This window comes from Leptinotarsa decemlineata, unplaced genomic scaffold (assembly GCF_025532065.1).
Source record: "Leptinotarsa decemlineata unplaced genomic scaffold, Ldec_3_MD MMD2_tig00026361_RagTag_RagTag, whole genome shotgun sequence".
Lineage (NCBI taxonomy): Eukaryota > Metazoa > Arthropoda > Insecta > Coleoptera > Chrysomelidae > Leptinotarsa > Leptinotarsa decemlineata.
This window is the reverse complement of record NW_027412704.1, coordinates 2850133-2866477: the sequence shown is the minus strand read 5'-3', so window position 1 is coordinate 2866477 and position 16345 is coordinate 2850133. Positions and strand designations below refer to the sequence as shown.

The window sequence follows — 16345 nt, the reverse complement described above, 5'->3', positions numbered from 1 at the left end:
CAGTAACAAACACATTTGAACCAACATTTTGAAAAAATTCTAATGCCAATTGCGAAGGTATTAATTTGATAAGCCAAAAAATGACGACAAAAGCTACAGCAAAACATAACCGTTAGTGAAAAGAAAGCATGAAAGATTCAGAATTGATTTTGAAAAGGAAACTCCACACCACACAATATAGAAAGAAGATACAATTAAATTGAAAATCGACATCAAAAACGCCAAAGCTCACTGAGACACCGTGCTGAAACCACGTTAAGAGTGAAAAAGAAAAAGTTATGAATTTACCTTATTGTTAATATTAATTACTTGGTCCCCTATATCCACTTGTCCATTTTCTTTGGGTTTATCTTCTACGGCAGGTACATTAGAGGGTGTGACCCCTTGTTTGAATTGTTGTAACTGTAAAAAATATTTCCATTGAAAGATAACATTTTCGAATTCCTTCTGCGAAACTTTTCAGTTTTCCGGTGTTCCTCTCATCAATGTTTTTTAAAAATTCAATAGTGTTCATATTTGATTGTACAAGACATTCAATTATGAAGCCAAACTGTGAAACCTAGTCATCATTGATTGTAATTACCGAAAAATCAAATGCTATGTCCTGAAAAGTTCCCGACCAAACGAAGATACAAAACTTTTTTCAGATTTTTTAAAATTTTTCAATAGTCTTCTTTTGACTCTACATACTTCTCCCAGCGATTCTCCCATCTGTGTAACTCGTCCAAATACTACTCGGAAATATAAAGGATAAAAAAGAAGTCGCTTGGGGCTAGATCCGGTGAGTAAGGCGGATGGCCAAGCAGTTCAAACCGTAATTCGTAGATTTTCGCCATGGCAACCGCTGCGGAAGGTTGTCTTGGTGCCTCAGGATTTTCTTTTTCTGTAAATGTGGCCGTTTTACGCAAATTCTGCCCTTCAGCTTGGCAAGTGATGATGCATAGTATGCTCCTATAATGGTTTTTAATTTCTGAAGATAATTGAATAAAAATAAGTCCATGCCTATGCCAAAAAAACAGTCGCCACCGCTTTCCCAGCGGAAAAAACAATTTATGCTTTTATTTTTGAGCCGGTTCCCCCTTTGCAGTCCACTGGTTGGACTGTTATTTTGTTTCGAGCGTATAATGGTGTATCCAAATTGCATCTACAGTAATTGTGATCGGCGCCAAAACTCGATTTTCTACGCCCATACTCCACCAACAGAGCGTTGGAAATGTTCATTCAAACACGTTTTTAATCTAACGTGAGCAAACGCGGCACTCAACGCGTGGATAGCTGCCTACATATTGATTTTATATGTGACAAATACGTTCTTTTGACATGTTCATAACCTCTGCTATCTCTCTCCCTTCAATTCGGCGGTCGTCTAGCACTATTTGGTGAACTTTGACGACGTTAATGTCGGTAGTTGCAGTTTTTGGACGTCCCGAACGTTCATTGTTTCCCAAGCTCTTACGGCCACGTTTGAATTCAGCTGCACAAAATTTCACTGTAATAAATGTTCCTGCACAGCCCCCATACACAGAATTCAACTCAACTTTGATTTGCATAGGCGTATTGCCTTTTAAAAACGAATATTTAATGACAGCTCGGTACTCGATTTTTTCCATTTTCACAAAAACACTCGCATGAACTCACTCAAACGGTTGTTACATAACAACTGAGCGTCCAAAATGGCTGAAACTTTGGTAACTGTCAACATATGAACAACGTAATTCACTAGCTTTCATTCGACAAGCTGAGGAGTGAAACTGTAACAAAAATGACTTGTACAATTCCAAATGATAAAGATAAACAGTAAAGAACAGTAGCCCCAACATTGAACCCCGGAGCACTCCTAAATGAAGGTCCAAAGATTTCGATCACTTTGTTTTATTACAGACTCTTTGTTACCTATTATTCGGATAGTTTTTGAATAATTCTGTAATTTCCTGACACACCATCATAATAAAATACGAGTAGTAGATCATGCTCTTATTGTCGACAGGACAAGAACTGGAGAGGAAACCTGTAGCTCTAAGAATGTCATCTACAATGTAACCTTCCAAAAATTTTCGATAATTCACTTTCGTAACATCACTCACCTCTTCTTTGGTTGTAGCTAATTCTTCTTCTAAACTTGAATTTCTTTCTAATGCTACCCTCAGTCTTTCTCGGACCTGAAACAATATCCGAAATTGAGCTTTTAAATAGCAAATGAATATTCAACAACAAGATCTTCTTTTTGAAATCGCACGATAATAATGATTACATCATAATATTTAGTATAAGTTACGGAACATCGTAATTTTCCCAGTCGCACTGAATCGTCTGTGATGCAAAGTTGATGATAATATAAAAGAGATCTTTATTTTGCTCGAAATATAAATATTCCGCCAAAGTGTTTTTAATCATATTAAAAAACGGGAAGACATTCATTCGCCCCTTGAACCGTTAGCATTTGATTGACTTTCAAAGAAAACCCTAGCAATTTTATTTTCAATTATCTTCTACTCTTTCAGCGTTCATTAGATGAGGGGAAATTTATTGAGAGTGGATTTTTTAAAGAATTTCCTTCAGAAAATGACAAAATTGAGTGTTACAAGGATGAAAAGTTATTGTATCTTGATAAAAAACTGATTTTCCTTCAAAAAATGACTTTCGTTCAAATCAAAATAGTTTATTAGTTTGTCGGTTTCAGCAGGGCCTTCCTTACCTTTTCGTCCAGTGCTTTGTGATGCTCGAACAAACTCTTTAGCGCCTTCAAAACTTCCACCTCGCTGGAAACACCGGATTGGGCGGCCGCTTGACGTTTCACGACCGTCATCCTCAAGGACCTCTCGTGTCTCGAAACGAGACATTCCAGATGCTCTAACAATAACTGCAACAATAATAATGAATCAGAAAATTTGTTTCGGCATTAGCCACTATACATTTTAGTTCAGTATCTGCAGCACCAAATTGGTAATTTCGGATTGGGTGTGCTTCACGGGGAAGAATTGATTAAAAAGTCATTTACTAATTGTGAATAACCCTGAACAATTTCCATAATAACCCATAATATTCATTCCATAATCATGATCAACTATCCGAAAATCAATATATTTAGCTGCCCAAAATCACGACATCTAGTGCCTGTTTCATTCACCCAAATAGTTTGTCAGTATTTCACAGGGGTGGTCATTCCATTTGGAACGGAGGTGAAATGTCTTGGCATTGTCCTTGATAAAAGACTCACCTGGAACGCTCACTTGGAAATAGTTTTACACAAAGCCAGACTGTCTCTATGAACATGTCGAAGGATTTGTGGTAAAACTTGGGGTTTAGGCCCCAAACAAATCCATTGGATTTATGTGACGATTGTCAGACCAATGCACTTATGGTGCAATTGCTTGGTGGCCGAAGGCTTTATGAAACTGCAGAGCATATACTTTGTGCCTGCCCCGCTGGGGACCGAATCAGGTTCTTTGAGTTCGACAGATCCGTTCTCTCACCATCTGACCTGAAAGACCACTCACTATACAAACTAATCGGCTTCGTTAAGAAGCTGGGTTTATTTGGCCGAGTGTGAATAGGTGTACACCACAATAAGCCTTTATGACATGCGGTGGAGGGTCGAATAGACCTACTCACTTTAGACCTACCTACTTCACAGGTTGTACAAAAATAGGTGAACTATAGAGGCAAACGGTAATCGCCGGACGGTTAACATACTTTACAAAATTTTGTGCACATAAGTCGCTATGGAAACACTGCGAATTCATAACAAACAAACAAGTTCCTGGAGGATCTAAAAGCCCAACTATCAGCCAAGTAGAAACAAAAATATCATCATTTAGTAAGGAACACAGAACATAAAATTGCTCTATGCGAGCTATGCATGAATTTTTATAATGATATTTTCCTGTCGACTTCTTTTGTCACCTCTTGCCAATAGAGGGCTCTCTTTTTGGGAAAGAAAGCCTTCGATCAAATAGATCATTACGTTCTTGTCAGCAAACCGACAAAATTGGGACTCTCTAACCAACTGCTTACTCTAATTGAATCATATCTAGTTAACAGAAAACAATTCGTCGAATATGAATCTTATGATGTACTGTTTGGAACCTTTGGTGTAGTAATGAATATTACTGGAGTTTTTTTTTCCAAACATCAAATCGTTATTTTTACACCTCGACACGTGTTTCGATCACCAAGTGATCATCTTCAAGAGGAAGATAAAACTAGAAACTTCTCAAAACTAAAGCTATTTATGCCATTCAGATACATCATACAGGTAGGTAATCAGTAATACCACCCATACAAGTGTACCACCCTAAATTAATTTTACAATTGGCCTTTCTATTATTTTACAATATGTCCTTATGTATGTTTACAGCTATATATAGAACAATTTTCAGTTATATAAAGTTAGTTTCACAATATTGCCTATCTAAATATATTTACAATGTGTCTTTTTGTAATAATCAGTAAACCCAACAATATTATTTCAACAAACTATATAGTATGCTATTTGGTATTGGTCCGTTATCGTTATTCATAATATTATGTTTACTTATTTCTACACTCTCATAGGCATCTAGTTGCCTGTTGTTGTTAACTTGTCTAACTAATCTTAAAGAACTGAAGTCTATGGAATGGTTTTGTTGCAAAATATGATGGGCGACTGCTGATTTTTCAGGTCTTCCATATTTTAAGTGTGCTATGTGTTCCTTATATCTCACTTCAATAGCTCTTTTTGTCTGTCCATAATATTTTGCATCGCAGTCCTTACATTCAATTTCGTAAATTCCAGACTTTTCCGAATTCTCGACTTTGTCTTTTGGACTTCCCAAAAGGCTCTGCAGTGTATGACTTGTTTTAAAAACCACCTTCATACCTAGTTCCTTGAAAATCTTTCCAAAGTTCTTCGTATATTGGTGGTATGGGACTAAGATGTATTTATCTTGGTTTTTGTCCTTTCTGAAAGTCGAGATTTCGTTCATTCTTAACCTAAACTTCTTTTTCCTAATTATGTCATCTATAATACCCCTCGGGAAACCGTTAGTGGCTGCTATTTCCTGTATTGTACAGGAAATAGCAGCCAGTTTAACCCGCTTTTTTTTGTCTTGTCGAGACATGACTTTTCAAGACAAACGTTTTCTTTGTCTCGTCCGAGATGAGAGACGAGAGGAGAGTCTCATGTCTCAGTGACAAGGTAAAATCAGTTTTTGCCCAATAACTATTTTCACTCTTGCCTTTGTTACCCATCATACAACACCAAGAACTGCACATCTAATCACCTTTTTGTTTCCTTCTCAATCACCGCTCGTCTTAAAATCAAAAACGTCGTAACCGTGCGCCTCCTTTCAATTCATCGCGCGAAACCTCTAGGTTTTATGTCTTTCCTCCATAAAAATTGAACCATCTCTGCGGCGGCTTGAAATGACCGTGACTCTATGTCCTCTCTTTTACTTAACATCCCTGTCGGCCATAAACGTCGCATGAATCATGCAGTGGATATTATAGTAAAAGCCCGGCGATTGATTCGACCGCGCCATCTATCTCAATCCATCATGTTTTCGAAGGTTGAATCGAATCCCCTATCGCTTCCATTTTGTTCGAACACTTATGTACATACTACGCAGTTCGAGGATTCCTTTCACGGGAGTTTTTTCTGTTTTAGATTCATCAACGAGCGGGCGGGACTGCTGTATGAATGTGGACAAAGTGCAAGTTCCTTTCATGATCTGTCCTTGACACATGGAATGGAAATTCCAACTCGCAACCCAACTTCAAACGTGGTTGTAGAGACACCGATAATGCAGAACGCAGTGGACGTCTCAATGAGACAGTAAACCAGAAAACATAAAAGAAAAGACAAAATCGTTTTGAATTATCAAAAAGTGGAGTGGCGTGAGTTAGCTGACATTATAAAGATATTTTTATACATGTTTGAACATAACAAACCGGAAATTTCACGTTGATATGTGACAATGGATGAAACATAGATCCATTACTTCACTCCGGAATAAAAACGATCGTCATCTGAGCCGGGAGCAACTGGTGAATCTCGTCCAAAGCGCTCGAAAGTACAACAATCGGCTGGAAAGGTTATATCTTGGTATTTTGGGATATGCGAGGTGCAATATTCAGCCACTATTTCGAAAAAGGAAATACCATCAACGCTGTATATTACATAGCATTAGTGGAACGTTTGAAGGCCGAAATTGAAAAGAAATGACCGCATATGACAAAGAAAAAAAATGTTTTCATCAAGATAAAGCATTGTGTCACAAGTCAATCAAAACAATGGCAAAACTATATAAATTGAAATTCAAATTGCTCCCACATCCACCGTATTCGCCAGATTTGGCTCCCAGCGACTACTGGCTGTTCGCAGACCTCAAACAAATGCTCACCGTTAAGAAATTTCGCTAGAATGAAGAGATTACTACTGAAACTGAGGCCTATTTTGGGGCAAACCATAAATCGTTCTACAAAAGTGGCATTGAAACGTTAGAGCGGCGTGGGAATAATTGTTTGGCTTTTGGTAGAGGTTACGGCGATGAATGAAGACAATCTCAAACAAAAAATGCGTTTTCTTTCTTAAACTGGTTTCTTCTATAAAACATCAATATTTAGCACGTTCTGAAAATGTCTCTTCTTAAAATCGAGAATTCTTCCGTTAATATTCATACAAGCAGTTTGTTCGTAGAAGGCATAAGATGAAATTCAAAGTTGTCAGTTGTCAAAGCGCAGAACGCGAAATTGGCTGAACAGTTCAAATATTGTGTTCTGTACTTCGAAGTTTTGTGATTAGTGGAGTACATTGTTTCCATTTTAATGTCATTTATCCAAGAACGCGCTAAAGCATAACAAAAACAATTTATGTGGATTTCCTTAAAACATATAAGCGTTTGTTTTCAATTTCATTTAAAATAAAATCTACTTTCACTTGTCGTTCACGTGTTAGTTCTGTTCTGTCAGTTTTAGATGCAATAAAATAATATGTTTGTTGTGGTTCTGAAATGTACTGTCCTAGACTCTCAGGCGTAAGCACAGTTTTCTAGAACTGATCCGGTTTTTCTTGGACTGCAAAAACCATGAAGCATTGAAAACAAATGAATTAAAGCTACGATCCAGGAGACCGTCTTTGACTGAGATTGACCTTGGAAATACAAAATTGAGAAATATGCTTTAAGTTCGGTTTACAAATGATCGGTAAAGTAGATTACTAATGGTTTGATAATAATCACAAACTTTTCCATTATTGATGTTTCCAATACTCTAAATAATGATTTTGTATCGCAATGAAAATGTAATTATATAATCTCAATTTAATTTTGATACGACATATGAGTTATATCACCAACTCACAGTTGCAGTTAAAAAAACACAAACGAAGACATTTCCGTCACCTCCAACGACTACTCGGTAAATCTGTCGGAATAATTCAGAACCCTTCGCATAATGCATTCCCATTTTTTACTAAGAACGAAGGAGCGCATACCCCACACTTCATAAATAATGATCATAACCATCGTAGAAAGCATCCGAAAATCTTCATCCATCTCTGTCAGGAGTGATGCACAGAATGAATAATTCTTCTTCTCAATAATTAAACAGCAGCGATCCTTCGAAAGAACATACTTGATAGTTCCATTTATCAGGAACTGGAAGAAAGTTTTCTGAAATGTTTGTTACGAGATCCGGAGAGGACAGGCAACAAAAAAGTACCTTTATTTTTACTGGCAGAGATTGAAGCGCGTACGAGAGAACATCCATACAGAATTGAATAATCGATCTTGTTCAATTCGCGGTAGTTTCGGTGCGGCACATCACTGAAAGCAATCGTAAGTAGGTATGTTGTTCAATCTACAACAGTCGACGTCAACAGTATGAATCCGTGAATGTCAGACTCCGTTATAATCTTTATTTTACTACTACACTGGCAATACAATACAAACAATTCAATTTGAACTTCAGACCAATACTCAAATGTATATCGTCTTATAGCTTCACTTCGTACCTGACTTGCCCCAACTGTCTATGGGTAGTGTTTATATATCGTAATGGAAGTCTCAGGTAGCCGATAGGAAATACCCTGGAAGACGATTAGAAAGTCTCAGGAAGTCGCTCGAAGCGACGAGACATCTACAACGATCGACAAGCTCAGGTCCAGTTGAACGCGACTTTGACCAAATAACAGTCGATTGACGAAGACCAGCGGCGGCCGACGTTATTTTGTCCAGGCGATAATTTACTACAAAATTTTAAAAAATGTAAGTTTCTCAGAGCACTACCCCAACGATGTAGGGAACAAACGGTCACTTTAAAATTTCAATCATCCCTGCCGATTGAAGGGTAATAAACTTTAATGAATTGTACCTTTACTTCAATTGAAGTGAGGAAGAAAAGTTTTATAGATGTTGTCTGTAATAACTATAAAAGAGGTTTCCTCAACAGACGGACAGTTTTGACAGCTCAAACACCCGAACAGTCAAACTTAAACATTTGCTATAGATGCAAGTTCCAGACATTTTTCTTTTCTAATACAATCCTAACTTTCTATTCTTGACAACGGCGTATCCTAGCAAAAATTCTCATTCAATCGACCGCAATGTGTGAGGGATTTTTTATTTTCACTGCGTATCGTCCGATTCGTGCTGGAGATCGCACTTTGAAAGGTAAGACCTCGTTAATACACAGCTCGCACAAATTGCACAAATTTCGTTTGGGAGGGGCTACAACATTTTTATCAGATTACATTTCTCAGTCGTGCGGCATGCTTTAGAAGATATGAGGGATGCAAGTGTCACCCTGTTTTACATATGTATTCGGACCTTCTCTGTGGGTCAGTGGAAACTGCTGCCGACGCAATGGGGAATGTTCCTCCTGAGGAAAATCAAGTAGTTTTCATAAAAGAGCTCTAAAACAACGCATTTTAAACTTATCATTTCAACCTTTTTCTTTAAAAAAATATTTAAATACTTAAAAAAGAGGAATGAAATAATGAATCTGTTACCTGTATGAGACGAACAAAGATGACATATTTCAGAGGCGTGCTGTTCTGTTTACTTATGTTCCGAATTCCGAGACATTCTGTGACATATGACATTTTGTGCACCTAACCTATCTTCCTCTATATAAATAAATAACAAAACAACTGTTGTTTATGTGGCTTGTGAAGGTGGTATTGAACTATAATTTATTTTTTGCCTTGAGTAAGTGGAAATTGGACAAAGTATTTTATTTCTATATCAATATCATTTAATTGAATATGAATTTCCACAAAATAAATAAGTCATCAATATCACAAATTGAATCCTATATTTTTTTCTGATGGGGTTTCTCCTTTGGAAAGTGCCCCGTGTCAATTGAATATTCATTGAGAAAGATTGCGGCTTCTCCGGTAGATTACTTTGTCAAGACCAACTAGACAATTTCCATCTTAATTTTTTTCCATTAATCATTGACGGAGTGAATTCTTCACCGATACTTTTAGAGGATTCCCTTTAGATCAGTCTTCTTGACGAATGATATATCGTCCATTTTGATGAGTACGTATAGTCCATCTAGTTATGATATTATATGCTATATTGTCATATTTGTCCCGGACTAGGATAACTTAAGTCGCTTACATAGCTCAGTACATCATATTCATTATGCCCCATGCTAAGGTTTCCTATCAGATGGGACAAAATTTCCTTCCAAAATGTAATACGTCTATTAACATCTAACTGTTTTTCATAAAAGTTAGTTATTGAAATAATCAATAACTGAATATGAATATTTTTCAATTACATGTAATTCGTTTAACCTCTTCACATAAATCTACTAAAATTAAAGCAAAAATCCTTGTTAATCGTTCAGAACCACGGACCGAAAGGTAAGTTCTGATCAATAATTGCAAGGGAACGATATTTCTTTTCAACACACCTGGGACAAAATCTGTCGCAAGCTCTCCGACTATAATGCTAATTTACCGCTCTACGGGACCTCGGTATTTCGATAATACTGTGACGTTAATCATTAAATAAGCTCCGGGAAGTCGTTAACTTACGCACCGATTCACTAATCACTAATGCATCGCAGAGGCACAAAATGATACGCGGGATGTTATTATGGGTGGCAATACCGCTTGCCATCCTATAGGGGAGATTTTGGAACATTCTCAAATATAGGTTAAATCTGTAAGTCTGTTTTTCCGTTAACCACCTGTCGCCCCTCTACGAAATATAATTCAAAAGGCGAAACTTGTGCGAGCTAAGGACTAACGAGGTCCTACCTTTTAACGTGTGATTCCTAACACGGGTTGGATGGTAAGAAGTTAACAATCGATCGTCCGACCTCGCGGCTTGAACCACCGGTTCACCCAGCGGTCGATAGAGTGAGTGGAACAAACCCCTTATGTCAACCCACCAGGTTACCATAGAGTTGGTAGGGAGGTACAGTTGAAGAAAAGAAAAGATGCATCATTATTAAAACTCTACTTTCACATAACATCCTTTGAGGAAGGAAGAAAACACATATCATGTAAAAGTAATCTCTCCTGAAAATATACCGCTTTCAATTCAGGCATCTCTTTCTTCTACAAGTGAAAAAGGAAAGCGAAACAGTTAACTTTTCGCTTGATTAGAGAGAGAGGTAGCTCTTGTTTTGCCGATAGCTTGCACTAGGAACAACGACGAAAGACAGCAATATAAACGAGAGTCGTCGGCAATTTCTCAGATGTCAGTTCAATGCTGTTACACGAATCTGATGACCTGAAGCGGGTCTTTACCTGAGGAGTACGCAGGTTGAGACCCTTCCCTTATTAGGGAACATCCTGTTTAGAACAACTTTCATGAAATACATTTTTCACCAACAAAAGTTCAGAAATACACAGACAATACTTGGATCGTTTCACATCAAACTATCGTAGCGAGTAAATGGTTGGTATTCATCATCGTGACAGATACTCTGAATGTTTATGTATTTCTCAATTCCGAGTGGATTATTACCTTAACCTAATGGAGGGAGAAAAATGACATTTTCTCTCGGCGGATTATGAAAAATAAGGGACTGGATTACCGTCATCTATTTCCGTCCCGAAGTGAATTTTCATGTTATTAACCTAGATTAGATCCATCATCCTAATTCTGCCATTCTTTTAGAAGACGACAGTATAAGAAATGGAGATAGTACAATGAAATTTTAGTTCATGAAATGTTTTTTTTGTTATTCCACCCACCGAAGGATATTTTTCAAAAGGATTATTCCTTGTTTCGTCTTTCAAGTAAGTACACGGAAATAAAACACCTTTTTATTGGAGGACCACCAACGAAAGTTAACTAGTAATTGTGTAAAATATGTTCCCGTGTTCTCAACCACTTAATATTATCCAGTCTCACTAATAAGTATCATCCCTTCAGTAAACCTCTTTATCCCTACTAATTAACTCCCTTACCGGGCTTATTTCTTTCATACACGTTTTCCTCTGAATATCAATGAGCCGTACATAAAACTCTACGAAACTCTGCAATTTAATACACTAAATGAAAACCTCATTCTCCTTTTTGATACGCGAATGCCCATAACCGAACAGAAAGCTACAAGAGGAGGAAATTACCCGCCGGAGAATAACTTAGATAACGAGCTGCATAAATGGCATGCATATCTTAAGAAATGAACACTATCAATTTAGAATTTAATATAAAATTTGCGTCGGGGAACTCCGAAACTCCCAAAGAAGCAGAGTTTATTTACCGTCTAGACTTTCACATCTCGAAGTTACGGAGGACTTTTTCATATAGCCGTCGAGTCGGTTGCGCCCCCATAAAGACGTCGTAGAGTTTTTATAGGGAGTAATAGTCTAGTTCACCACTTCAAAAATTGGACATCCATGAAAATCAAATAAATACTCTTTGATCATTCCCATATTGAGTTCAATTTAAGAGCCACCGGTATACAGCTGTTTCAGCCTATTGGGCATCGTCAGTACCGGGCAGGCGGTCCTCGATTGAAGACAAAATGAGAAAAACCGCAATCAACCGCAGTTGTCGGTTGATTGATCAAACCACCAACACTGACATAAAAACTTGGCAAGTTGACTTGGGTGTCACACCAATAGGTGGTTCCACTTATGTTTCATTTGCGTTTACGCAGCTATTTTTATCAAGTACTTTCTTGGGTTTCTCATTTTGTCTTCAATCGAGGACCGCCTGCCCGGTACTGACGATGCCCAATAGGCTGAAACAGCTATCTACCGGTGGCTCTTGAATTGAAATCAATATGGGAAGGATCAAAAAGTACTTATCTATTTATTTTATATATATATATATATATATATATATATATATATATATATATATATATATATATATATATATATATATATAAAAAGTTCAACCAAATTTTCAAATGTCACTTCGAATCGAATTACTCTTATGAACTAGACTATAATACAACCACTCGGTGGCATCGAGAAGGATATGTTTGGGGATATCGTATCGGAATGTCAAGAGATTTTTTCGGCTATTAGGAGAGCTACTTCCGAATCATAGTAAACGAATTCAGTGAAAGCAAACGGGCCTTGGAGGAGAAGTGACATTTAATGGTGCACAAAAACTTAGATGCTGGCGACATAAATGGACTGGCTTTTAGAGAAGTGCATTGACCTGCACACTGATAGCTTTTAGCGAAGTGTTGAAGAATAATAATAATAATAATAACAATAATCAACTTAGAAAATACAATTTTCATTTAGTAACCTAAGACAAAACAAGCTATTGCTATCATGTTTATACCCTGCTCAAATAAACGCTCAATTGACGGCAGCATTGAAGATTTCTTGAATTAATTCCTTTTTTTATTAACACGCTTTTATTAGTTTCACCTGTATGTATGTTTGTTTGTTTGTTTGTAACTCTCAATCTCGGGATCTGTATTGGACAGAATTATCAACATTATTGCTTGATCTATTCGCGGGTAGATGGCGCGTAACCTCCTTGATATATCGACATTATTGCTCGATCTATTCGCGGGCAGATGGCGCTTTACGTAACATCCTTGATATATAGACAGTATTGCTTGATCTACCCGCGGGCAGATGGCACTGTATGTAACATCCTTGATATAATTCGAACTCACTTTACATGTATTACTTGGGAAAGAAAGTTTTTGGGAATCTTCCAAAGAAAGGGCGCTTTGTGCCATATTTTTTGTACATCAAGCGCTCGTCGCTTTTTTTACAATAATACAAGTATTGTTCGTTCGTTACTGTTTGAAGCTTATTAAAAAAAATTGAACTTTTCAGTTCGATGTTCTTTAAAAGCGTGTTTTTTAGTTTTTTAAACTATATTTATTGTAACGTACATCATCTATTTATTCATTCAGTTCGGAATACAAATAGGCCGGAACCAAAATAGTATCCCATAAAGATCACAGAGATTTGAAGAAACGAAAATAATAACAAAATAATATGAAAATCTGTAAAGGTCTGACTGAATACCAAATGCAGTCTTCGCGAGTGCAGATTTTTTGCAGAAGACTACTATAAGATAATTGGCAATTATAATGTACATAAAATGCTCAAGGCAACTGACGTATTCATTTGATAAGGATTACTATAAAATCCTTTAAAAAACTTACCAATCACCAAATTGCGCGTGACCATTATTCAAAACATTAAAACGCGAATAGTAAGCTATCCTTGAAAGATAGATATATACCATCGCGGAATTTCTGTTGGCTTATAAAAGAAGAAAAATATGTAGTAATTGTATTGTTATTTCTCAAAGGGACTGGGGAGAATTCGATAAAAGTTTGCAGGTTAACTCCATTGCCTCGACTTCTCATGGATTACATCATCATGTTACAACCAATTAGCATGAAACTTTCAAGAAATTATACACAAAAACATTCCTCTTGAATCACTTTGTCGATTGGACAAGACAGACAGACAGACAGGGCGAGAGACAGTCTAATTAATTATATGTACTGATATAAACTGGAGTGTAAACATCTAGAAATTTTATACACATTTGTCCGAGAAGAAACCAGTTATCTCTCATTTACTGCATTTGAAGGTCATGGAAAATTCAACTTTCGAATATGTTTCTTCAAGAATTTTCATCTCCTATATTCATCAACACAATTCTCAACAGATATACGAGTACTCCAGAGGCATACGCAATTTAAATAACTATTCGAAGTTACACAAACCTTAATCTTTCTTTCTACAGTTTCGCTTTTGATTTATGATAAAAGAGAAAGTTTAATTGAAAAACTTTTCAGTTCAATCCTCCTGGGTACCACGAAGGCCGCTGAATTCAATGTCCCTGTAGCCAACAAATATTTGCGAAACTTATTACTTCAATCGAAAATTGGGAATTGGAAGAATTGCCATCGTGAACAAATATATACATGTGCTCTTGATTTGACAGCAAATGTGAAGTGAAAGCGACAAGAAGCCAACATACATACTATACTTCCAATGGAAGTATAGAATAAAAAATCAGATTTTCAGAATATCACGGTGAGCACAGATATGCAAATTACATATTTTTCTGCACTTGCGAAAAAATCATTTTTGGTTTTCAATTATGTTTCGTTATAAGAGAATGGGGAATGTTCCTCCTGACGAAATTCAAGTAGTTTTCATCAAAGAGCTCTAAAACAACGCATTTTAAACTTATCATTTCAACCTTTTTCTTTAAAAAATTATTTAAATACTTAAAAAAGAGGAATGAAATAATGAATTCAACATTTAAAGGGATTCGTTTCTATTTCACCATTTGGCAACATCGGTTATAGCTAATAAAGGACAATGAATCTGTTACCTGTATGAGACAAACACAGATGACATATTTCAGAGGCGTACTGTTCTGTTTACTTATGTTCCGAGTTCCGAGACATTCTGTAACATATGACATTTTGTGCACCTAACCTATCTTCCTCTATATAAATAAATAACAAAACAACTGTTTTTTATGTGGATTGTGCAGGTGGTATTGAACTATAATTTATATTTTGCCTTAATTGCTGATTTATAAAGAAAATTTTCCTTTTTTAAAGTAGAATATATAGGTACGTATAAATTATTTCAACTTGATATAGGCGCTGTTGCCAATATGTGAATTAATAACAAATCCCACTATTTGAAACATCAATTTGAATACTTTTCGAAGTGAATTTGAAAAACTCATGAATTGAACTCAACTATATTTTGTTCAAACTTGCATTTGCTGTAATAACCCAAATTGAGGAACATTCCCCATTTAAAACTTTCTTTGAGTATTAATTTCTCAAGTGCAACATTTATTATTTGCACAACAGAAGATTCAAAAATACGTTATTTTTTTCAGACAATCAATAATGCTGATCCCAACAAGAAGGATGTTGACTTTGATTCCTTGGTATGCGAAAAAATATCACTAATGGGGTAAACGAAACTTTACTCCACTAATTATACCTGCCATTAAGCAAATATTAGAAACACCTCTTTTGATGTAACTCGTCCCATTTTAAAGTACATAATTTATCTCCTACAATATGTTTCCAAAACATCCATAATCAGAATAATCTAACAGCAAGCGGACAGATTGAAGAAGTGGTCAATTTTTGGAGGATTAGCATCAACCCTGACAAAAATCACCCGGAGGAAGGCGCAACGAAGAACACGTCGTTTTCAACGAACATGAGGTTCCTAAGACAAAGGAAGCAAGGTACCTGGTGGTTACCCTTGTTAGGAAACTAATATTCAGGTCCTATATCATCCAGATATTGGAAATGGCGAAAGCTGCTTAACAAAACCTCAATCCCACCACAGAACGCAAAACTAACATTGATCTCCAAGTGAAACTGCTTCTGATTAAGACAATCTTACTTCTCACGAACAACCTGTATAACTCCTCTTCTTGGAGACAGTGTGTAGAAACATAAATACTCAGAATCCAAAAGTTTATGAATGTCTGTCTGTGGCAAACTCTCCTAGATACATACCCAACCGATACATCTACCAGGACCTGGATCTCGGCTCTCACTACATGAATGCCCTACTGAAAAAGCATTCCAGAATTGGAAATGGCGAATGCTGCTTGACTAAAACTTCAATCCTATCATAGGACGCAGAAGTAACATTGATCTCCAAGTGAAACTGCTTCTGATCAAGACAATCCTAGTTCTCATAAATTTGTATACCTCCACTTCTTGGATACAGTGTGTAGAAACATGAAGACTCAGAATCCAAAAGTTTAATGAATGTTTGTCGGTGGTAAACTCTTCTAGATACATTCCCAACCAATGAATCTATAACGACCTGAATCTCAGTTCAAACGAATCCGCTTACACCATATCTCAACGTTCCGTGATCTCCACGACGCATTGAACAGGGTCAACCTCA

General features: G+C 36.6%; 1 protein-coding gene across 16 annotated transcripts in view; it reads right to left on the bottom strand.

Annotated features, from left to right (window-relative positions):
- The window catches only part of Liprin-alpha (PTPRF interacting protein alpha), a 207501-nt gene that overhangs the window by 38584 nt on the left and 152572 nt on the right, over positions 1 to 16345 (bottom strand). For 15 of the 16 annotated variants that reach the window (XM_023173766.2, XM_023173758.2, XM_023173759.2 and 12 more), the window contains exons 3-5: positions 2696 to 2860; positions 2085 to 2159; positions 289 to 402 (exon numbers count right to left, since the gene is read on the bottom strand). In XM_023173766.2, the coding sequence (XP_023029534.1) occupies positions 289 to 402; positions 2085 to 2159; positions 2696 to 2860 (354 nt within the window). Of the gene's footprint in view, positions 1 to 288; positions 403 to 2084; positions 2160 to 2695; positions 2861 to 16345 lie in introns of those variants that run through there. The other variant, XM_074184929.1, reaches the window with a different exon arrangement.